This window comes from Arachis ipaensis, chromosome B9 (genome assembly GCF_059453495.1).
Source record: "Arachis ipaensis isolate K30076 ecotype BB chromosome B9, ASM5945349v1, whole genome shotgun sequence".
Taxonomy (NCBI): domain Eukaryota; kingdom Viridiplantae; phylum Streptophyta; class Magnoliopsida; order Fabales; family Fabaceae; genus Arachis; species Arachis ipaensis.
Genome location: NC_142444.1, coordinates 159,193,674 through 159,218,255, shown reverse-complemented (window position 1 = coordinate 159,218,255; position 24,582 = coordinate 159,193,674). Strand labels below are relative to the sequence as shown.

Below are 24,582 nucleotides of genomic sequence, written 5' to 3'. Positions count from 1 at the left end.
CTGAACCGTTTTTATGATTATGCCCCTGGTGCATTATAAATGCCTTTCCATCTTCTTTCTTTCCTTTCTTTCATTTGCTTTCTGAGAACTATTTCGCTCCTTCACTCTTTTCCTTGCTCACAAGATCCTCAGGTTTTCTCTCTTCCATTGCAGTGTTTGTCTTTCTATCTTCTTCTTCACAAAAGGTTAGTTCTTTGTATCTCCTTTTTGCTTTTTTACCTGATATGCTGCATGTTTTGAGAGCGAGATTCTTTGGTGTGGCATTGTTACTGTTCGTAGTAGGAACATTTTTGGAATTTTGCATTTTCCCTTTTGCGAGGATCTCTTTTTCTATGACTGTTATTTGCTTTTGCCTTCTGTTTGAAAAGAACTTCTTCGTTATGGACTGGTTTTTTTATGACTTCTTTTTCTGCGCAATGTAGGTATTATCCTTTTCACGTACATTTTTTTTCTTTTTACGAAGTGTCTTCCCAAATTCCTGAGACCCTCTTGAGATGGGTAGATACTTCCGTCCTTTCTGAGAACCCTTTAGTGGATACCGTCTTCCTAACTAAACTCAGGAAGCACCATAGGGTCTGTAGCCTTATTGGTGACGAATCCAAATATGAGTTGGTAGCCCCTAATCCTGAGGACCGAGTTTGTTGTGGGATAAATGATGATACTGATCCCCACTTTATTTTTACGTATGAATGTCTTTTTACCCGTTTAGGGGTTACCTTGCCTTTTTCTGACTTTGAAGTGGAGGTTCTGTCCCACTGTAGGGTAGCTCCTTCCCAACTTCATCCCAATTCCTGGAATTTTCTGAAAATTTACCAGCTTGTCAGCCGAGAGTTTGACCTTCCGATCTTTTTAAAAATCTTTTTCTATCTTTTCCACTTGACTAAGCCTTTCAGTAAACAAAACAAACAACAATGGGTGTTTTTCTGAGCCATTCAAGGCTGGAAAGTTTTTTTCATCTTTGATGAATCCTTCCACGACTTTAAAAATTTATTTTTCAAAGTCCAAGCCGTTAAAGGCCATCACCCTTTCTTCTTGGATGAGAATAATGAGCCCCGGTTTCCTTTGTACTGGGTAGAAGCCTCTCCCGTAGAGAAATATAGCTTAGCATACTTGGATGGGGGTAGAGGAGGCTATTGTTGAGTTCTTTCGAGAGGCTTGGGGACGGACTCCAAACCTGGATACCAAGAAATTTCTTCTTGAATCTCCGAGTTCTGTCAGGGCTGAGCTAGGTAGTCCTTCATTTCTTGCTCTTATAGCCACATTTCACTTCTTCGACTTGTATTAATTTATTCCCGACTTGTGTGCTAATCAATTTTTCTTTTCTTTTCAGAAATGGTGAAAAAAGGGTAGAGAGCAGCTTGCTAGAAGGTACAAAAGGCGAAGAAGAATGCTCGCGCCCGAGCTGCTACACAGGAAGTCGGAGCTTCTACTACCCCTCCTCCTCATGGGTTTGGTCAGGGGACCTCTTTCTCTCGGCCTATTTTGGTGAATCCTATTCCTACTCCTCCTCCTCCTCCTCCTCCTCCTGCTTCCCTTGTTCCACCCTCCTCGGAACCTGAGAAGAAAAACCGTAAGACCATGGAAAGCGGCTCCTCTATTGTTAGGGACGCTGGTTTTGATGGCCCTAAGTTTACTAGGAAGCACATCCTTCCATACAGCCAGATTGCTATGGATGATGCTGCTATCCGAAATCATCTTAATATTTTGATCCAGGGGGAAATTTGAACTGCTGGGGGTCTGCATCTCCCTTCTTGATATATTTGACAAAACTCATTTGAGCACTACCCAAAATCTTTGGAGGATCTCCAAGCGAGGGTTGCCATGTATTAGGAGGAAGAGAGGAGGCTGTAGGAGGAGAATAATAAGCTAAAGGAAGAGCTATCCCAGGCCCAGGAGAGGGAGAGGAAGATGATGGGCCAGTGTGCCATGGCGGAGGATTTGAAGGAGAAGGCCGAACAGAATTACGTTCAATTTTTTACGGATAAAATTGAATTGAATGAGGAGCTGGACAAGCTTGGGGGGGATACTAGGACCTGGAGGAGTCTGTGGCGGATGGTACTGAGGTGTTGTTTGAGGTGCTGAAGGAACAAGTTCAGGTTCTGGCTCCCGACTTGGATCTGTCTCCTTTGCACCCTGACAAAGTTGTTGTTGATGGTGCCATTGTTTTTCCTCCTCGTCCTGCTGCAGATTATGTGCTGAAGATGGCGGGGCATCGTGTAATAGAATCCCCTCATCGTGAGGTTGATATGCCATATTCTTCGACTACTCCTGAGGTGATTCCAGCTCCTAATGCCGAAGAGATCCCTCCGACCCCTCTGACTTCCACGGCTGGAGTTCCGACCTCCTCTCTTGGTGATGATTCAAACCCCCTCATTGGTCTGAAGTAATTGAAGCTATTAAGGCCCGGCTTGTGGGTCCTTTGAACTCTTTTTATATTTGTTTGTTTATATTTTGCGTTTGTGGTTCCTGATATTTGATCCTTTTTTCATAGGGTCTTTTAACAACAATTTTTTTGTTTCTGGTCCTTTTGGATAGGGCCTTTAACAAAGTAACAATTCTTGTTTCCGTTGAATGATTTTAAGGTTCTTACAAATTTTTGTAAAAAATATTTGTTTCGATCTTTGGACAGAAAGCTTTAATTATGTGAAGCTTTTCCGGTTCTGGGAAAACCTTTTGCTAAGTAATCTTTTTCTTTGGCAAAGTCTTTATGAAAAAATTTTATAATAGATTCCCTAAGGAACTCTCGCATCTCTTTGTTTTCCATTACTTTGGCCTCGTACGTTCAATTTTTCTTTGCCTATTGGATCGTTTATATGACTTAAGTTATTCTTGTGATACATTTTACTCTACTCTGGCTTTTCAACTTGTAAGTCGTTTAGCTATATTGTGTCTGAATTTGTCATGATCGACTTTTATAACCTCTTTACATTGACTTGTACCTTGTCGCTTTATCTTGCCAACCATGTAAGTCGGTCAACATATTCTTGCGTTTTTTCGAGCTTAAGTCAGTGCATATCGTAGAAATGATGAATGGAAATTTTAGAGAGAAAGATAAGAGGAAAATATAAAGAGATATATTATTACTAAATCTAATATGGAATTTTAAGGATGCTTTTGCTACTAAGGGGTTGCAATTTCTACGCCCTAACCCTCGCTGTGATGCCTCGTTATAACTCCCTTCAGGAAAACCCTTTTTTTTTTTTCGGAAAAAACTATGAACTCGGGAAAAAGAGTACATCAGGGAGGGAGGTTCGCTTCTAGCTGTAATATCTCTTCATATTGTAGACGTGCCACGATCTGGAAAGCTCTGATCCCCCTAGGTCAGATACCTTATAGTATCCTTTTCCTAAGACCTCAATTATCTTGTAGGGTCCCTTCCAATTTGCGGCGAGCTTCCCTTCGCCCGACTTGTTTACGCCGATATCATTTCTGATCAGAACCAAGTCGTCTAAGGCGAAGCCTCTTCAAATGACCTTTTTGTTATATCTGTTCGTCATCCTTTGCTTCAACGCTGCTTCTCATATCTGGGCTTGTTCTCGGACTTCAAGGAGCAATTCAAGTTCTTTTTTGTGAGCTTGAACATTGCCGACCTCATCGTAAAATCTCACCATTGGACTTTGCTCGTTGATCTCTATAGGGATCACGGCTTCTATGCCATAGGCGAGTCGGAAGGGTATCTCTCCAGTAGTAGAATGAGGTGTAGTCCGGTAGGTCCACAATACTTGGGGGAGCTCTTCGACCCAAGCTCCCTTTACTTCTTGAAGTCTTTTCTTAAGCCCTGCTAATATAACTTTTTTAGCAGCTTCGGCTTCCCATTTGCTTGGGGGTGCTCGACCGAGGTGAACTAATGCTTGATCTTCATGTTAAATACTAAATTTCTGAATGTAAAGTCGGTAAATTGAGTACCATTATCTGAGGTGATAGAGTTGGGGACTCCAAACCGAGTAATGATATTCTTTTAAAGAAACTTTCAACTTCTTTGTACTGTGATGGTAGCTAAAGGCTCTGCTTCAATCCACTTTGTGAAATAGTCTACTCCTACTATGGGATATTTAACTTGTCCAGACGCCTGAGGAAAAGGCCCAAGTAGGTCCAGTCCCCATTTTGCAAAAGGCCATGGAGAAGTTATTCTAATTAACTCTTCTGGGGGAGAGACGTGGAAGTTAGCATGCATCTGGCATGGTTGACACTTCCTCACGAAGTTGGTGGCATCTTTTTGCAAAGTCGGCTAGAAGAATCCAGTTTGGATAACCTTTCTGGCTAAAGATCTTGCCCCGAAATGGTTGCCGCAGATGCCGTTATGTATTTCATCTAACACTTCTTCTGTCTTAGAAGTTGGGACGCATTTTAACAATGGTGTAGATATTCCTCTTCTGTAGAGGACGCTTTTCACCATTGTGTAATTCTGTGCCTCCCTCCGAATCTTCTTGGCCTCTTTTTGTTCCTCCGGTAATATGTCAAATTTTAAGTATTCGATCAGAGGAGTCATCCATATGAGGTCTAATATGGAAACCTCTAAGACGTCTAGCTTGGTTTATATCTTCGTGACTGAGGGTTCTTGTAGAGTTTATTGAATCAGACTTCTACTGTTTTCCCCTGGTTTGGTACTTGCTAACTTAGAGAGGGCGTCTGCTCTGCTGTTAAGCTCCCGAGTTATGTGTCTCACCTCGGTTTCAGGAAATCGCCCAAGATACTCCATAGTTTTTTCTAAGTACCTTTTCATATTTGGGTCTTTAGCCCGGTACTCTCCGTTAATCTGAGAAGTCACGACTTGAGAGTCGCTAAAGACGATTACTTTGGTTGCTCCGACTTCTTTAGCTAACTTCAGTCCAGCAATTAGGGCTTCATATTATGCTTGATTGTTGGAGGCTGGGAACTCAAATTTCAAGGAGACTTCTATTTGAGTTCCTTCCTGGCTAGTCAGTATTATGCATGCACCACTTCCGACTTTGTTGGAGGAACCATCCACATACAACTCCCAGGTTGTGGAGGTCTCCTCTTGATTTCCTGCGTATTTGGCCATGAAGTCGATGAGGCATTGGGCTTTGATGGCTGTCCGAGTTTCATACTTCAAGTTGAACTCGGGTAACTCTATAGCCCATTGAACCATTATGCCCGCAACATCTATTTTTTGAAGGATTTGCTTCATGGGCTGGTTCATTCGAACTTTTATGGTGTGAGATTGAAAATAAGGCCGAAGCCTTCTAGATGCTACTATCAAGGCGTTTGCAAACTTTTCAAGTTTTTGATACTTCAGCTCAGGGCCTTGTAAAACCTTGCTTGTAAAGTAGACAAGATGTTGTCCGACCTCATCTTCTCGTATTAACGTTGATGCTACGGCCTTCTCGGCGATAGCTAAGTATAATACAAGTTCTTTCCCTGTTTTTGGCCGGGTAAGAATGGGAGGTTGGCTTAAAAATCTTTTGAACTCCTGAAAAGCCTCTTCGCATTTAGGAGTCCATTCGAATTGGCACCATTTTCTCAGTAGAGAAAAAGCGGTAGGGATCTCAATGTTGATCCTACTAGAAACCTGGATAGAGCTGCAAGTCGGCCATTCAGCTGCTGGACCTCCTTTAAGCAGGTCGGGCTCTTCATTTCCAGGACTGCTTTACACTTGTCGGGGTTAGCTTCAATCCCTCTTTGTGTTAGTATGAATCTTAGAAATTTTCCAGCCTCCACTGCGAAGGTGCACTTATCGGGATTCAGTCTCATCTCGTGTGCTCTTATGGTGGCGAAGACTTTCGAGAGGTCGTCCTGGAGGCTGGCGTCATCCTTGGTTTTCACCAGCATATCATCTACATACACCTCCATCAAATCTCCCAAATGAGGTGCAAACACCTTATTCATCAGCCTTTGATGGGTGACCCTGCATTTTTTAATCCAAATGGCATGACCACGTAACAATAATTTGCTCTGGGCGCGATGAATGATGTCTTCTCGTGGTCTGGCTTGTACATCGAGATTTGATTGTACCCCGAGTATGCGTCCATGAATGACAAGTATTGATACCTTGATCTGGAGTCCACTAGGGTATCAAAATTTGGTAGAGGATATGGGTCTTTTGGATACGCTTTGTTAAGGTCCGTGTAGTCGACATACATCCTCCATTTGCCATTCTATTTCTTGACCAGCACCACGTTTGCCAGCCAGGCCGGATACTTGACTTCTCTGATAAAGCCTGCTTCCAGTAGGGTTTGTACTTACTCTTCGACCACTTGAGCCCGCACAGCTCCTAGCTTCCGTCTTCTTTGTTGGACAGTTCGGGATCCCGGATGAACAGCCAATCTATGTGACATGAGCTCGGGGTTTATCCCAGGCATGTCGGAAGCTTTCCAGGCAAAGAGGTCAGAATTTTGTTATAGGAGCTGTGTCAGCTTCTACTTCAGTTCTTTTGTTAGACTGGCTCCTATGTTAGTGTTCTTTCCGACCTCTTGTCCGATCCGCACCTCTTCGATCTTTCCTCCGGGCTGTGGTCGTAGTTCTTCTTTAACTCTTGACTTCTCCGAGCTCGATGGTATTGACTTCTTTGCCTTTACCCCTTAGGTTAAGGCTTTCATTGTAACACTTTCTCGCCAACTTCTGATCTCCTCTGATGGTGGATATCCCTTCTGGTATTGGAAACTTCATGCAAAGATGGGGGATAGAAACCACTGCTCCAAGCTGATTTAGGATTGTTCTGCCTATTAAGGTATTGTAGGTAGAAGCTACATCGACAACAATGAAGTCAATGCTTAAAATCTTCGATTTCACCCTCTTTCCAAAAGTAGTGTGCAGGGAAATGAAGCCCAGTGGCTTGATGGCGGCGTCTGCTAACCCGAAGAGGGTGTCAGGATAAGCCCTTAATTCCTTCTCGTCCAATCCCAGCTTGTCAAATGCTAGTTTGAACAGAATGTCGGCTGAGCTTCCTTGAACGGTCAGAGTTTTATGTAGGTGTGCATTGGCGAGAATCATAGTGATCACTACTGGGTCATCATGTCCAGGCCCAATGCCTTGTCCATCTTCTTTGGTGAATGAAATAGTTAGGAGGTCGGGTCCTTCACTCCCGACTTGGTAGACTTCTTTCAAGTATCTTTTTCGAGATGATTTAGTTACACCTCCCCCGGCAAAGCCTCCGGATATCATATGTATGCGTCGCTCAGGGGTCTGTGGGGGCGAACTTCTTCGTATGTGACCTTCATCATCTCTTTTTCTTTTTCCATGATTGTCCGACCTTTCCATGAGATATCTGTCTAACCGACCTTCTTTGGCCAGTTTTTCTATCACATTTTTCAGGTCGTAGCAATCATTAGTGTAGTGTCCATACAACTTATAGTACTCGCAGTATTCATTGCGCCTCCCCCCCCCCTTTTTGTTTCTGATTGGTTGCGGGGGAGGAAGCTTTTCAGTATGACAAATTTTCATATAGACATTGACTAGGAAAACTCGTAGAGGAGTGTAGGAATGATATCTTCTGGGCCTCTCGGACCCGACCTCTTCCTTCTTCTTGGGCTCCCTCTCCTTTTCTTTTGATTGGTTGGGGTGTCCTAGTCGCCAGCTGGGTTCTCGTAGCCTGGCGTTTTCCTCCATATTGATGTACTTCTCAGCTCTTTCTTGTGCATCACTTAAAGAGGACGGGTGTCTCTTCGAGATGGACTGAGAGAAGGGTCCCTCTTGGAGTCCATTTACGAGGCCCATTATCACTGCCTTAGTGGGCAGGTCTTGAATTTCTAAGCATGCCTTATTGAATCTTTCCATGTAGTCTCTCAGGGGTTCTCCAACCTCCTATTTTACTCCTAGTAGGTTAGGTGCATGCTTGACTTTGTCTTTCTGAATTTAAAAATGTGTAAGGAATTTACGTGAAAGGTTATCAAAGCTAGTTACCAACCTGGGGGGAGACTGTCAAACCACTTCATCGCCGCCTTCGTTAAAGTAGTCGGGAAGACTTTGCAGCGAGTAGCATCTGAGGCGTTGGCCAAGTACATCCAACTTTTGAAGTTGCTGAGGTGGTGCTTTGGGTCGGTAGTTCCGTCATACAGATCCATGTCAGGGCTTCTGGGAACCTTAACCCTCATGATATCTTCACTGAACGGATCTTCTCCCCCCAATGGGGTGTCTTCTCGATCAGGGCGAGAGCCCCTATCTCGGAGGTTAGATTCCAGCCTTAAGAGCTTTTCTTCAAGCTCTTTTCGTCGCTCGACTTCTCTCCTTAGGTTTCTCTCCGCTTCGCGCTGTCGTTCCATCTCTTGTTCTAGCTGTCTTTGGTGGCCGTGTAGCAACCCCATGAGATCGGCAGAGTGAGGTTGTCCCTCTTTCTCTGCCTTGTGCACCTCAGAGGAGATTCTTCTTGAGTCTTGGACGCTGCCTGAGGGACCCTCTCTATGTTGTCTTTCTGCTCCTTGCAGAGATATTATTGCTCTGTCATTGTTGACTGTATCTTGATACTCTTACACAGACTCCGATGCGGTGTGTCCATCTTCATGCTGGTCGTCTGCCATCACTGGTTGTTCTTCTAGGTCCCCGGTAACGGCGCCAATGTTCTATGGCTTACCTAGAACTGGATGGTGGTTGGACTTGTTGGTAAGGCCCAAGCGCTAGAGGAGGGTGGTCTCCGACTTGTTCACGTCTAGGAGCCGCCGTCCGAGTTGTATGTATGTGTTAGAATAGGTGGGGGCGTGGTACCTGCAAGACACTCCGATGCCTAAGTCAGCAAGGGGTTAAGCAGGTTTAGAGTACTGGAACTTAGGTTTACCTGAGTGAGACAATGTATTTATGGAGAGTATCCAATAACCACCGTTGAAGTAGTTCCACTTCTGATGGTGAATAACCGTCCCTTTATCTTAGGGTTGTTGGAATCTCTCTTCTAGAAGTGGGTGAGAGATTTAAGGAGGCAATTACTCACTTGGATAAGTGCTGACTACTTTGCTGGTGTTGACTCCGACTTCTTAGTGGATGTCGGATAGTAAGTGAAGGCCATTCTTTTGGATTGGGTCTCTTGTCTTGATTTGGACCTGGCTTATATTCTGGATCAAGATATGAACAACTACGAAACAGAAAATTACATTCTATAAAATCCAATTTTAAATCGGTTACGAAAAATTGAAATAAATAAATTTGACTATTTTAAATATTAAAAATATTATTTACACATTAAAATTTATCGTTATATATTTATATATAAATATATAATTTAATTTATTTTTAATATATATTTTATATTTCAATGTATATTTTATACTAATAATTTTTAATATATATTTAACACGATTGTTTAAATATACATTAACTTAAACGTGGGAGTAATTTTTGGTGTTAAAAAAGGTCGAAATAATAATTAATCACTAGCATAATAGAAAAGTTGATATCTTTACATAACACCAACTATTTTGGATTTCATGTGTGTGAGCAAAAACATAGTTGATTCATGTAAAAATTTATAGTTTTTAATATTGAATTGAATATGTCTCCATAATGAATAAAAAAACAATTAGAATTAACTGAGAAAACATGCCATGGGAGAACTTGACTTTGGAAAAGGACCACAGAAGAAATTGGCAAGAATGAATGGGAAGTATTATTATTTTTATTTCCTTTTTCATGCTACCTATCTTTTTCTAATGCAGTTAGCAACAATCTCACCTATCTTCTTCTTTAGAATCTTGATAAGAGGTTTCAATATATGATTTCATTTTTACTTATGAATATCCACCAGCTTCTAAGCTGGAGATTTGGTACCATGTGGCTCCATGTGTGATTACTAATTCACATATGGATTAGCATTAAAATGTTTATTGGGAAATACAGTAATTAAAAATTGATGAATGATTTGTAACTGGATATTTCAATCCTGTGGTAAGGAAAATTATTGCAGCTACATAATATTTACGAGTATATTTGCAACTTAAAATTCAAGAAAAAGAGAAAAAAATTGAATGAGTTCAGTAAAACAGAGTAGTCTAAATTATGTTCAATCGTCTCTTTCTTTTTCTTCAATGTTCAATTTACTAACACTATATAAATTGTATTTTATGTTGATATCATATGATGACATTAATAAATTAAATTTTAGTATATAGGATCATGTTTTTACTCGATCAAAAGTCAACGTGTTATTATTTATTAAAAGATAGCACAGTACTATTGCAATAAAATTAGTTTAAAGCAAACTACATTTTCTTGTCTCAAAGGTAAATAATGATAGGAGTAAAAAAGTCGAGCATATACTTTATGTTAAAATGAAACTCAACAAACTTGACCATTTAAATTTGGTCGTCAACCATTATAATTTAAATGGTATAATCTCTATATATTCATTTAAAAATTGTAAATTTGAATCTTTTTATTTATAATTATGAAAAAAAAAAAACTAAACTATAGTCTCACTAATAAAACAAAAAATAAAAAAATAGATTTTATTTTATCACCAGGATCTCGTCCACTTGATCAATATTATTAATTTGGTGGTTGTTATAGAGTATAGGCATTTCTAACTTAAAGGGTAGTGACATATTTATTTGGAATTAGATGTTTTCAATTATTTTTTTATTTGAAGAGATAAAGTATAATCTCTTATTATATATTTTATAGATGAAATTAAAAAATATAAAAAGTTAAAAATTATATTTTATATTTTTAATTAAAAAATTAAAAAAATTTATTTTTATTTACTGTACTTAATAATTGTGATTTCTTATGAAATTTAGTACCATAAGTTTTAACTAATATTTAAAAATTTATTTAGCTAATTTAATATATATATATATATATATATATATATATATATATATATATGCATAAAATTTTAAAATTTATTATGATCATCATTAATAGATAATTCTAAATCCCCAAGTGCTAATAGATACTAAATCCATAAATTTTATAGGAGTAAGAAAATCCTGAAACTGACGACTAATTAATTTAGTTTAATTTGTGGAATTAAAACAAGCAGCTCTAAATTAAATATCGTAACACATTAGTGCTGTTAATTTGGTAAAAAGGAATGACTTGATAATGATTAGTATCTAGAATTATCAGTTGTTTCTAATAATACAGTAATTCCTGTTTTTCATTGGGCAAGGTGTTTCCTTTTTTGAGTTAATTGATAATTATTTTTCTAACAATAATTGCTAATAATAATTGATGGAGAGATTTATTAGTAAATTAGAAGAAGAAGAAGGGCAACACAGTAACATCAAATTCAAATCAATCCATTCTCCTTTATCTCGCCACTTATTTCTCTCTCTCCATTCTCTTCACCACATCCCTTCACACAATTCCGAACTCCCAAAAATTTTCTGCGCTCAAAAGAAAAATACAAATAAAAAATCCACTTCCCCCCCTTCAGAATACTCGATCGTATCGAAAATTAGGGTTAGGGTTTGTTCAGGCCTTCTTCACACCAAGAAGCCCTTCCCCCAAATTAAGAAAGAGGGGAAAATAACTGAAACGATTAAAAACTGTTCCTTTATGGTTCTTTCTCCGATTCTTCATCGGTATTGGTTGATTTTGTTGTTAATCTTGGCGCTGCAATCCTCTGTTGCGTTCCCATCCAGAGCTACTACCATGAAGGTTCATCCCGTTGGTCCCCGAAAGCGCAACATCACCATTCAATTCGGTGTCGACGCTGCAGCCGCCGCCGGAAAGAAGCTCCGTCGCTTGCCGCACGTCTTCAGCCGCGTCCTGGAGCTCCCGTTTCGGTCCGACGCCGATGTCGCCATCGAGGAGGCCCCCGATTGCTTTCGCTTTGTCGCCGAGACTGACGGAATCGGTGACGTGAGGGCGCACGCCGTAGAAATTCATCCCGGCGTCACCAAGATCGTTGTCAGAGACGGTAGTCCAGTGGAGTTCTCCCTCGACGATCTCCAGCTCGACATGTGGAGGTTCCGGCTGCCGGAATCAACGCGGCCGGAGCTTGCGAGCGCCGTGTTCGTCGACGGCGAGCTTATCGTCACGGTGCCAAAGGGCGAAGACGAAGAAGAGGAAGCGACGGAGAATGTTGAGGATAGTGATGGCGGTAGGGGCATGGGTAATGGTGGTAGGCTTGTGCTTGTACAGTGATGAAGGTGGTTCTGATGGTGGTGATGATGATGATGATAAAAGGTGCCTTCCAAACGCGGCCTTAGTATGTGAGTTTAGATTTTCAGGTTGTTATCTTTGGAACTGGTTTCTCTCTGTGAATTTGATTGTTGCTATTGTTGAATCAGAAGGGGAAAAAAGGGTTGTCTTTTTTTCTTTGGTTCTTCACATTGTAAGAATGGTCTATATGGCCATATTCATGGCAATGGCAATCTTCGTGATTAGTTAAATGGATGATGTCATTCATTCGGTGTCTATGCTGTTTGATTGTTTCTCAATTAGGATTTATCTGCATATTTTTTGACACAGGCAACTCTGTTTTCTCAGACTAGTTAACTTTGTTTGTTCTTCAGTTGAGTGCTTTTCTCTTGCTGCAAGTTGAATTGGTATTAGCTCTAGACTTTTGTGATTTAATATTTGATGGTGGTGAACATTTGAATGATCAAGAAAGAAGATCACTCATGAATTTGTGTTGCTTTTCTGACACCCAAAGTTTGTTGTTCACGCCAACATATTATCCCTTTTAGTCTATAGACTAATCATTTTTTGTTCACTTGAAGATTGATTAGGTCCAATTATTATGAAATATAACATTTGATTAAATGGGAATGGGTGTATGTTAGTTCTATTTTATTTTTTCAGTACATTGCACGTAACATTTATTTCAGCTTGCTATGTGCTTTTTCACAAAAATGGCTAATAGTAGTAGTACTACTCTGTACACACATAAAGAGAAGGCATCACATAAAAACAGAGTTCTGTTGCTTCGTCTAGTTCAAAAGCACCAAGCATATTCTTTGCACCGCGTTGGAAACATCTTTATGAAAGAATGTGTTTTGAAAGCTAATTCGCTGAATGTCTTGGGTGAAGGTGAAAATTATTCTTCTTAATGTTTACCAATTCATGAATTTTGCTGTACCAGCTTAGAACAGAGCGAAGACACCAATATTAACATGTCAAGTGCCATACAGCACGGGTCTTCTGATCTGTTACGGGGGCTACTACGGTGGGGATTACTGGATTAGTGAGTTATATGACTACTTTGGTCACTGAATCTGTATTTTAAAAATCTAAACCAGTGATTGAGGTTAAAGTACTTAACTATAAGTTATGTACTTATTATTTAATATGTAATAAATATAAACGATGTCTCAATTTTATCCACGATTTTAACACCTATGCTTGACACTGTTTGGCACCTGTCCGCCATCGTCACTCCATAATTCTGGTTCGGATTTGTCAAACAACACCCTTGGTGATGGGGAAGAGTGCATTCAGTCACTTTGCTCCACTCTGCCAGTATACTCCATGAACACCTCTGCTTTGTGGAAACAAAGGGGATGGTGATGTGGCACCAAGGGAAGATCATGCCCCTTCCTAGAATTGTAGTTGGAAAAGGGAACTATATCTTGTCTTGGTGCATTGCTTTTTCTCTTGCATAATGATCGTAGATGATTAACTTCCTTGATGTTATTAAACTCAACAGAGCCATATATAGATGCAACGAAATCACGTTAGTTGCAACTTGCAAGCCCAATCACACACTTTCCTTGAAAGAACCATGATTACTCAACTCACAATACTTTTCTTGCTTAATATCACAATGGTCTGTTATTTCTTTTCCTGTACATTTCCACCAATATTTATTCAAATATTACAATTCATTTATGAGTATGATTAGAAACATAAGATATTACAAATTCACAAATATTATATTATGAAATTTTAAAATACTAAATACCACATAACGAAGTGCTGTTGAAGGGCTATTCAGCTAGAAATGAGGCTCTTGTATGATAATAAAAAAAAGGGTTATGTTAACTAATAATTTGTTTGAACAATTTGAACAACTATTAATCAAATAAAAATATATTACATTCTTAAATTATCTATCTAAATCTTAATATTAGAATAATTATTCATACATCTAATAAAATGAGCATTCGATATATCTATTATTCACATGGTTTATATTTTTATTCTTTTCCTATATTTTTCTTAAAAAAAAATTAACTTTGTCAGTGTAAATGGTATTGTGCATATATATCCTCTTCTGGAATTCAGTCTTGAAAAAATTAGAACACCAATGCTAGATGGGTGCGAGAAGAGCATGCCACGTTCTATTAGCATATCACTCTAATGGATGACAGGTGTCATACTGTGCCACGTGTACCCCCTTTCCACCTCTTGACCTCCGTCAAAACCTATATATATACTTATTCTGCAAATTGCATGTCATATAATATAAGCTTGAAGCTACTTTAGTGAAAATAATGAGCCAGGAACAGCATAGGCGCCCCGAAGAATCTGACCCCATCAAATACGGCGACGTTTTCAATGTCTCCGGCGAACTAGCACAGAAGCCTGTCAAACCCGAAGACGCCGCCATGATGCAGAGCGCTGAGACCCGCGTTCTCGGCAAGACCCAGCCAGGAGGAGCAGCAGCAGCCATGCAATCCGCCGCCACCCTGAACGAGCAGGCTGGCCTCGTCGGACACCATGATGTCAACGAGGTCGCCGGAGACCGCGGTGTCACCGTCACTGATATGCAAGCCCCCGGAAGACGCATTGTAACCGAATCAGTTGGTGGACAGGTTCTGTTCTTATCTTTAATTATTTTCTCTCCTCATCTCGATTTCAACTTATGTTGTTATATCCATGTCTTTTTTCCCCTGCGATTTTAAGGTTGTCGGGCAGTATGTTGAGCCGACACCGGTTCAGTCTAGCCGGGCCAGCGCGGTTCGAGAGAGTGCAATAACCATAGGGGAGGCGCTGGAGGCTACCGCGCAGACGGTGGGGAGCAAGCCGGTGGAGCAGAGTGATGCTGCCGCAATACAAGCGGCTGAGGTGAGGGCAACCGGGAGCAATGTAATCCAGCCGGGAGGGTTGGCTGCCATGGCTCAGTCGGCGGTGGCTTTCAATGCTGGGTGCCGGAATCCCCGAGATAAGATCAAGCTGGCCGACATCCTGACCGGCGCCACTGCGAAGCTGCCGGCTGATAAGGCTGCTACGCACCAGGATGCTGAAGGAGTTGCGAGTGCGGAGGCAAGGAACAACACCGGTGGCACCACCCCTGGTGGCGTGGCGGCTTCTGTGGCTGCAGCTGCTCGGCTCAATGAGAACGTTAATGTTTAATATAATACAACGATATGTGAAGTTGGGGTCGGTAATGGTATAGTACTCGTTTCTAGTACTCTTTCTGTGTATATGTATTATGTTATGTTTTGGGTTTTATAGGTACTTTCAAGCATCAGACTAAATATATTTTTGTTTGTTTGTAAGCTAGAGAGCTTTTGTAATCATATATGATCATATCATGTGTGTAGTAGTCACATGTTGATGTTCTGTTGCTTGCTTAATTTCTAATCAACTATTTGCCTCTACTATTAGCCAAGGTCATGCTTTTCTTTTTCTTGTTCTTTTTTCCTCAATTGAAACCATAGTGAAAAAGCCCAAGCAACATTGACACTCAGCTAGCTAAGAAGGGCTCAATCCAATAGGCCTAGTAATCAAACCTTATTGCAGGTCCATGAGATTGAGAAGGAAAAATAAACAGGCTGAAAAGGTATCACATGAATGATGCCTTAAATCCTTTGTACTTTTCCAAACCAGAAGATATGTCCTGAAGTTAACATACAACTTGATAAACAATGAATTATGTTATTGATAAGTCACTGAATTGTAATGCAAACATTACATTATGTTTAAGTATTCAACAAGGTGTATTAAGCATATACACATTTTGAAAAACAGTTGCATTATTAGGCAATTTGAACAAGGTCATAAAAATTTAAAAGAAAGTGGAAAGAGCAGAAAAGGTTAGAAGTTGGAAGAGGAGGGGGGACCCTGTGTTAGTTGCTAGTATTAGGCAGAAGTAGGAAATGATGGGAAGGACGATGATCACGTGATTACAATATCACATGGGAATGATACAAATACAAAACTACCACCTCAGATTCAGAACACTCACTCGCCCATTTTTGTCGCCTAGAATCCCACTCAGACACTTTTGCATTGCATGCCTGCCTGCTCCCACAGATATGCACTCCATCCATGCTATTTTATTTTTTTCTTTTCATTTTGGCCAAGCCTATATAATATCATTCAATCTTCAATCTTAGTATCACAACTCAGCTAAAATGGTAATTATGCACTTAGGAAATTCACAAAAAAGGAATCCCTGGATCAATCGAATTAATGCACTGAAACTCTTGCATTGTATGGTCATGGAAATGCGCACAAAATTTCTTCAATCAGATTTGAAATGACAGATAGGTGCGACCACACACTACTTGATATATTTCATTATTGGACGTACATTCAAATTAAACACTACTACTCACTACTACTTATCCAAACAAAATTTTCACATATATGTGATAATCAATCAAAGTTATAATTCCATTTAATTCAAAATAATATACAGGGACAAGAATCGGTCGGTCTCTGAATCCTCAATAGGGACCACCATGTGCATGAGTAGTCCTGTGTAGCGATCACGTTTTTTAATTTTTATTTCAAATATACGTTCGTTCGTATTTTTCACCGTAAAATGTATAGACATATAATACCTAATATTATTCAAACATATATTCCCTAAAATGTATGCATATCCCTAGTTCTTGTCTGTATCTCTCGGTTACCGGTACACTGATATCAATTTTACTATCAACATCAATTATTTGCATACTACCATCAATATAAGTACAAACTTTAAGAAATTCTTGGATGCAATGCATGATGTGATAAAGTAGTGTTAGGTCAAAAGTATATAGGTTATTGCAATATTTAGTTGTTGTATATATGTTGAGACATAATAAAAATAAGACAGAAACAAATTTACAGTTATCTTCATCTAAAATTAATAATCGAAAATTATTAGATCAAAATTTAGTTAAATTTAACAAATTATGATGGAAAATTAGGTGCAGTCGACTTCACTGATTTGACTAAATTTTTATTTAACAGCTCTCATCTATCAACTTCACGTGAAGTCGACTGCATTTAAGTTTCCACGTGACGGCTCTCAACTATCAACTTCGTGAAGTCGATTACACCTGAGTTTCTACCTTTTATTATATATATTGTAACATAATTTGATGTATGTATTTATAAGAGAGGAATGAAGGAAGAGAGAGAGTGTAAGATTGCAAAACGATCCAAGATGTCAAAGCTGTTCTCAAAGCACCTTCACCTCTGCTTCTTCAAGCTGAAGCACCATCCAACCATCCTCTCTCCGTCACCGTCACCGTCCACTCCCACAAGCACCTCCAACTTAACTACCTCCCACTCCTCCGAAGACCCACCTGACTTGGCCTCACTCTTCGCCTCCGACAGGTTCTTCTTCTCGTCGCCGGGCACCTCGAACTCCATCATAGAGTCCCCGGACACGCGTGCCTCCATACCAAGCGGCGGAGTGAAGGTTCCAAAGTACTCGGTGGACCCCTACGTGGATTTCTTCCGCTCAATGCAAGAAATGATTGCTTCACGACGGCGGGGTTTGGATGTGAACAAAGACTGGGACTATCTCCACGATCTTCTCTTGTGCTACCTGGCTCTCAATCCATCACACACCCACAGGTACATTGTTCGCGCCTTCACCGATCTCGTCGTTGACCTTTTGTCGTCTTCGTCGTCGTTGCCTTCACCGCCGGTAGTGAAATCCAAGTCTTGCCGGAGACTCAAGAACCATCGGCATAGTTCTAGTTTCTCAGGGCAGTTGGTGTAGCAACAATGAGTCAATTCATGCATGACATGGATTATTATAATATTAATTAATTAATTGCTTTTGGGTTTCGCTCTGTAATGGCATGTATGTAATTAATTGAGTTTGAGAAATCGAAAAAGGGAAGGTGACATGCAGATGCAGAGGTGTCTGTCTCTGTGCTCCTCCATTAATGGCAACTGGCAACTATATATGGTACTCTTTTTATGTACATTTATTTTTACGGTTAGAAATTATTAAATAATAATTTAATTAAATATATCAAATTATTTAATTATATTTAACTAATAAATTTATATAATAAACATAAATGTATCTGAGTTTTTACTTATAAAGTTATAATTTTATTTTTTAATTTTCATAATTATATTGTCATATCATAATTAGGTTGCAGAGGGGAAGTAGGATTGAAAATCAGGTGTAGTCAATTTCAGGTGAAGTTGATATCTAAGAGCCGTTAGATAATTTGACTGATTTGACTAAATTTTCATCTAACGGTTTTCAGATATCAACTTCACGTGAAGTCACTTCACCTGAGTTTTCACCGGAGAAGTAGAAACAAATAAAAATAAGATTGAGATTATTAATGAACGTTGGGAGGCGCAGTAGTTGATATTATTGGAGGTGGCAAGTACAACAAAAACCAATATTAAAGGAAGTACTAGTGATCAAGGAACACTGCTTGCTTACCCAATAATCCCCAAATGAACAAAAATCAATTATGAATAATCATGATCAATTCATGCTCACTCTCTCTTCTCTGCTTCATTCTACCTATCATGCACTAATATATATGCCAAATTGTAATTAAACAAGCTCTATTTTTGTTTTGAAATTTAAATAATCTTATCGTCAAATTGGGTACATAAAATCTTCAAAAACAAATGCTGAAGGTAGGTAGGTAATGGCAGCACAAGCAAGGAGCTAGCTAGCTTTGAAGAACTCAATTTGCATTGAATATAAAAAATGTTTGGCTGTGTTATGACTTACGAGAATGCAAATTAACTTTTGGGTTTACTCTGCTTAATTATTGCTATTTATTTTATATGCCATGTAGGGGAGAGTTGGGGACAAAGCAAGAGGATCCAAAGAGAGAACTTCAACAACTACCATATATACGGCAAAAGAATAATGGACACTCTTGCTAAAGCAAGTGTTTTTAACTTTTTAATTATATATAGATTAGAGGTAGTAGTTGGTTTAGGTAGTTTTATACTATCACCAGACCATTTGTCTTTATGTGTATGCACAATTATTATATGTCAATGTTCATTTGGAATTATAATCGAGTTTAATATGCCACATTAATTAACTATCATATATTGGGTGATAGTTTTTCAAGCCTCATTTGGTGAACTAATTAAGAACATTGTTATTTATTACATATAAAAAAGTGAATGATGAAGACTGCTTGTAACTATATATACATAGAAACAGTTATTTATATATATAGAACTATGAATAAACTATATATAATTAGTGACAATGAGTAGAGGGAAGGCCTTGTGTACAAGATTCTAATATTATGATTAATATTCTTGTTTTCAGCACAAAGAATGCAGGGGGTACAAGAATGCATGTTTCCTGTGAATTTCAAACCACTAACACAGAAGATAAAGTTCACATGAAATGTTATACTCTGTTTGCTCATATTTTTTGTTTTCTCTTGTTCAAATTCGGAATCCTTTCGCATGGGTATAGGAGAAGCATTATTTTTGTCTTTTATCATAGTAACGTGTGTTTCAAGTTTGAACTTAACAAAATATATAGAAACATTATAGGCGACAATATTTTTTTGGTTGTTTTTTTTTTAATATTTAAATTAATACTAATCAAATTTTTTTTATCGGTGGTGTTGGTCTCTTATCATTTCTCTTTTATGTTATTTAATATTAATCCGTAAGTAATAACTCAATTGACATAGTCTCCCATATTCATTTAAGAGGTCATAAATTCGAGTCTCTTTTATTTTTAATTTTAAAAAAATAGCTCAATTGAATTATCGAATTTTTTCGTAATATATGAATACTACGACTATATTTGAGAAGTTGGTCTGATGTGATGAAACAATAACATTTCAATTTTCATTTGATACCGCCAATTAGGAAATAAAGACAATAGATCTAGTGGGGTAGCCAAACCTTTGCGTATGAGTTTATCGCCGTATCTTAATCAAAATGAATTTGGATTATGATTAAATACTTTACTATTACCAAAGATGAAACCCAGCGCATCAAAGCTAAGATTCAAATGTTCAATCATAAAATGCTTGTTGGAGTCTAATTATAAAAATGAGTAAGCAAGTATTTTCCTATATCTACTAATGCTCAGTATATATCAAAATTAGTTATTAAAATGAATTATTAGTATAAAATATATATTAAAAATAAATTAAATAATATATATATTTATAAATAAATATATAGAGACTGATATAAAACAAATTAGTCAGTATTGATTAGAATATAAAATAAATAATAGTTTATTTAATATTTTTTATTTAAATAAAAGCACGAAAAGTTGATATTTGGGCTGCATTTGACATGGTGATGACTCCTCCAATAATTGAGAATAATAATGGTAATAGTAAAGTATTGTTTTTATCCCTAACGTTTGGGTAAATTCTATTTGTGTCTCTAACGTTTAAATCGTCTTATTTGTATCCTTAACGTTTGTAAAAGTGATTCAATGTTATCTTGCCGTCAATAACACATCATGAGCGCAAGTTTTAAAAATCTCTTTTTGAAATTAGAATACAAATATTTGGGATAGAATCGATGATCTACTCCGAAAAATAGTTCATCAAATGTTGAAACTAATTCTTACAACATTTACATAATTCACTTTTCTAGGGACATAATTGAATCTAAACACAAATAGTGGGTATAATATTAAAATCGACCACATTCAAGTGAGATCTAATTGAGAATGGATACATCCAAGTGAGAATAATTAAAAAATATAATATGATTTGTTAGTATAATTGATAGTAGGATAACATTGAATCACTTTTATAAATACAAATAGGACGATTTAAATGTTAGAGACATAAATAAGACTTACCCAAATGTTGGAGACAAAAACGATACTTTACTCTAATGTAAAATAAAAAGACCAATTATCTTGAAGATATATAATTGAGAATCAATTATATTCTAATAAACGCATATATTGTGGACATATATACAGAATTAGAAATGTATCCGTTCACCTACACTCTTCAAAGCCTTAATGCAATAAATAATTGAAAAGAGTAGAACATGACAAAATAAATCTAGCGGTTGTGGATAATATAATATATAAACTAATATAAACCAAATTAAATGTGACTAATTTAACTTATCAATTACAGATAAATTTTAAAATAAAAAAATTGTTAAGACCCAACAGAATTTATTATGTTTTGTGAATCTTTTTAATTATCAGTTTAATTTTTTAATTTAGTAATCTAAAAAACTTTTAAACATTTTTAGTTAATTATTGATTAAAAACAATAAATTATATTCATTCTCTAACATTTTCTTTAAAATAAACTTCATTACATGAAAATATTAGCATTTTTTATTACACGAGAATATTAGAATTTTTAAATATTATATGATAGGTGCTGATTGCAAAGATTTCGGTTGGTCTGTTAATTAATTTGTCAATTCATTTTTTTCTAAGAGAAAGTTTAGGGGTTAGCAATTTTTATGTTTTGTGACTAGTATTTAACCATCAAAAGAAAAGTAAGTAATTTTTTATCATTAAATATAATCTCACATCATTAAAAAATACTATTAATAGTCAATTGATGATTACAAAATATAAAAGTTGCTGATCTTAACAATATAGGCAGGCACTATTCTTATTCTGAGCATTACTTCTTAGACATCAAGATTGGAAGTGACAAAAACGCCATTGTCTTCTTATTAATATATATATATTGCTATTAATCTATGTATGTTACGACTTTGGGAAATGAGTGCTCTCTATAAGATAATTATATATATTCCAACAGCAATTTTCTTCTATATAGTTAAGGGATAGACTTATAGCCACTCACTGTTTTTGTTTGCATGCATAAGGACATTGCATGCTTGCTATCCATGCTTTGGTTTCTTGCTATTCTGATTTTGTATGTCGCCCGACAAATCAAACTTGTTTAAGTAACATGTAATAATTTTATAATAACACATATCTAAAAATCTTAATTAATATGTATAATGGCATCCAGCTATGGTAATATATAAAATTTATTTTCTAATTGTCAATTAGCCATAAAATAAAGCTTTTAAATTCGTAATTGAAGGCGCTAGGCAGGGTCGGCAGATGTTTAATAATAGTTTCGGTAAACTATTTCATTCTTATTATGTATTATTTGCTTCATTCCCCTGTGCAGTGACGGATGTAGGGGTGAACACGGGTCGATTTGGTTTGGGTTTAAGGTAAAATTAGAATCGAATCGATTAAAATATAATTGGTTCGGTTTGGTTTGGATTTGTATTTTTTTGTATATGTATCCGAACCAAACCAAACCGATTAAGAATGAATTGGTTCAGTTCGAATAATTGAATATCCGATGACTTTGAAATTCATAAAAAAAATCAAATTTTATCTTAAAAATTCAACAAGTATAATAAATATGTAACATCAATATAAATAATCTAAATATGTTAAACACCAAATACATTAAAAACTAAACTCATTAAATTATAAACATATTAATAGTGAATAATCTCACTAGAAGCCACTAAAAATCATATATATATTTTTATTTTTTTATTTAATTAATATATGATCGGGTTTATGAGTTGGTTTAGATTTCGCATCCCCAAAATCGATATTCGAACCAATTACTAACAAAGGTCATTGATTTGGTTCGAGTTGGATCCGATTATCCGTTGATTCCAAAATCAATTTAATTAATTCGGTTTGAATTCGGACAGGTAATCTCAGTGGCCGCCCTGTGTGTTATGATTGTTAGATGTGATGATCATCACCTGTAAATTAATTGGAGAGACATGTCACTTCAATCTTTGAAACAAGGCACTGAATGGAATGTATCATATCATGCATAGTCACTGTATTTTGGTCCATCTTTCAGTCATCGCCTTTCCGAAACTGTTAGACAACGAATCGTATATTGACTAAACAAATAAAGTAAAACTGTATGTTAAGAGTCACACCATTTATCTTCATAAAATAAAGGAGGCAAAGTATTTGATGGAACTCTTAAACAGAGTTTCATTTCATCGAGTTGTCAAAAATATCTAAAAAATTACTTTAGTTTATTTTGTTGTATTTATTAATGAGTTATAATAGTTTTTAAAGTTATTTTTAAATCATAAACTCAATTAAATCATTTAATTTCACTGACATTAAGACCTAAAAAATACAAATATCTTTTGCCTTCATTTTTGTCTTCAATTTAAAAACGAACTTTTTTTTTTATTTATTTTTATGATCTTATAAATACAACAATACTAGTTGTTAGAATGTCTCAACTTCTTTAATTATACCTGATACGGTCGTTACAAATTCTATGTTATAACTCGGCATTACACACCATAATTCGACAGTTACGTTATAACTCGGTGTTATGCGTTACAATCAGAACTCAACAGACTACATCATGGAATAAAATTATCTGACCAAATATTTATTGTTTATTAAAATCTAATAACTACTCTTCATTTCAGATGATCAACGGTAATGTAACCGACCTTTTATGCTCAACCTACAAAAGTATGATATCTTGTCCTTAACGAATACACTAAATTCTCAGTACTAATTTAAACATCGAAATGCCTTTTGCAGGTACATCCCTCCTTATTCATATTCTCCGTGACATGGTATCTCTCTGGACAAAAAGCTTGAATTATCGCAGCTTATAACTCGGCGACTCGGCGTAGACTCCTCCAACCGAGGTCACGTCCATGTTACTCTCACAAGAACAATACCTAAATATGAGAGTAATCACCCCACTCTTCTATTTAAGACGACTTCCACCTTAGGTAGCAAGTCGATGACGATATTATACCGGTGTAAACAAATCTAACAAATCTAAGGTAGGTACTTCTTTTTGCCACGTATTTTTTTATTTTCTTTTAATTTCTTTGCACGCAGAGGGAGGTTGCTAATTTTTCTCTCTAAACATGATTCTATTGATTTTCATGTTGAATCAAACACAATAAAAAACTAACTTTGTCTTTCTTTCTGTTAATTTTTGTGTGTGTACAAGTTGCATTGCTGATTTCATTGTATCGATGATTTGTTTAATGAATTATTTTATTTTAATTTTTCTTGTATTCATAATACATTCAAGAGTGTGTTTGGTTTTTTTTTTTTTTTTGTCAAATGAATTGGACATTATAAATTCACTCATACCACACTTACACACAATATTTAAAAATTCTATTTACTATTTGATTTAGCTAAATTTTGAATTTGAGCATACTTATTACAATGCATACACGATGACTATTAGATCAAAATTTTGCCATGCACATTTCTATTTTTTTTTTGGACTTGAGTCCATAAGATTCGGAAAAAAAAAAACACACCAAGATCTAACCCCTTCCCATGTTAACACTATCGCATTTTGAACTATAAACCAGAGAAAATTATTTTTCTACCTTGCCTTCATCTTTTATAATTGGAATTGTACCCTCAGCCAACCACCTTCAATGTCCACTTAATATGCTACTCGTGCAACTGTGCTAGGACTCCATCTGAATCTGGTGCGTCAAAGATTGCGATCATCCATTCTAAACTGAGATGCAGTGCTTTGCCATGGCCATTGCGAGAAGCTTCTATTCACTGTA

The 24,582-nt window shown here is 37.0% G+C and overlaps 3 protein-coding genes across 3 annotated transcripts; all 3 read left to right on the top strand.

Annotated features, from left to right (window-relative positions):
• Positions 1 to 11,157: 11,157 nt before the first annotated feature.
• On the top strand, positions 11,158 to 12,281 carry LOC107619157 (uncharacterized). The gene has a single exon (XM_016321397.3). The coding sequence runs from the start codon at positions 11,443 to 11,445 to the stop codon at positions 12,031 to 12,033; it is 591 nt and encodes a 196-aa protein (XP_016176883.1). The 5' UTR covers positions 11,158 to 11,442; the 3' UTR covers positions 12,034 to 12,281.
• Positions 12,282 to 14,279: 1,998 nt separating this feature from the next.
• LOC107619719 (late embryogenesis abundant protein D-34) lies at positions 14,280 to 15,445 on the top strand. The gene is made up of 2 exons (XM_016322014.3): positions 14,280 to 14,645; positions 14,737 to 15,445. The coding sequence occupies exons 1-2, from the start codon at positions 14,325 to 14,327 to the stop codon at positions 15,184 to 15,186; spliced, it is 771 nt and encodes a 256-aa protein (XP_016177500.1). The 5' UTR covers positions 14,280 to 14,324; the 3' UTR covers positions 15,187 to 15,445.
• Positions 15,446 to 17,155: 1,710 nt separating this feature from the next.
• On the top strand, positions 17,156 to 17,955 carry LOC107616734 (transcription repressor OFP11). Its single transcript, XM_021111228.2, has one exon. It carries the CDS (start codon positions 17,174 to 17,176, stop codon positions 17,777 to 17,779), a length of 606 nt encoding a protein of 201 aa, XP_020966887.1. The 5' UTR covers positions 17,156 to 17,173; the 3' UTR covers positions 17,780 to 17,955.
• The last annotated feature ends 6,627 nt before the right edge of the window (positions 17,956 to 24,582 follow it).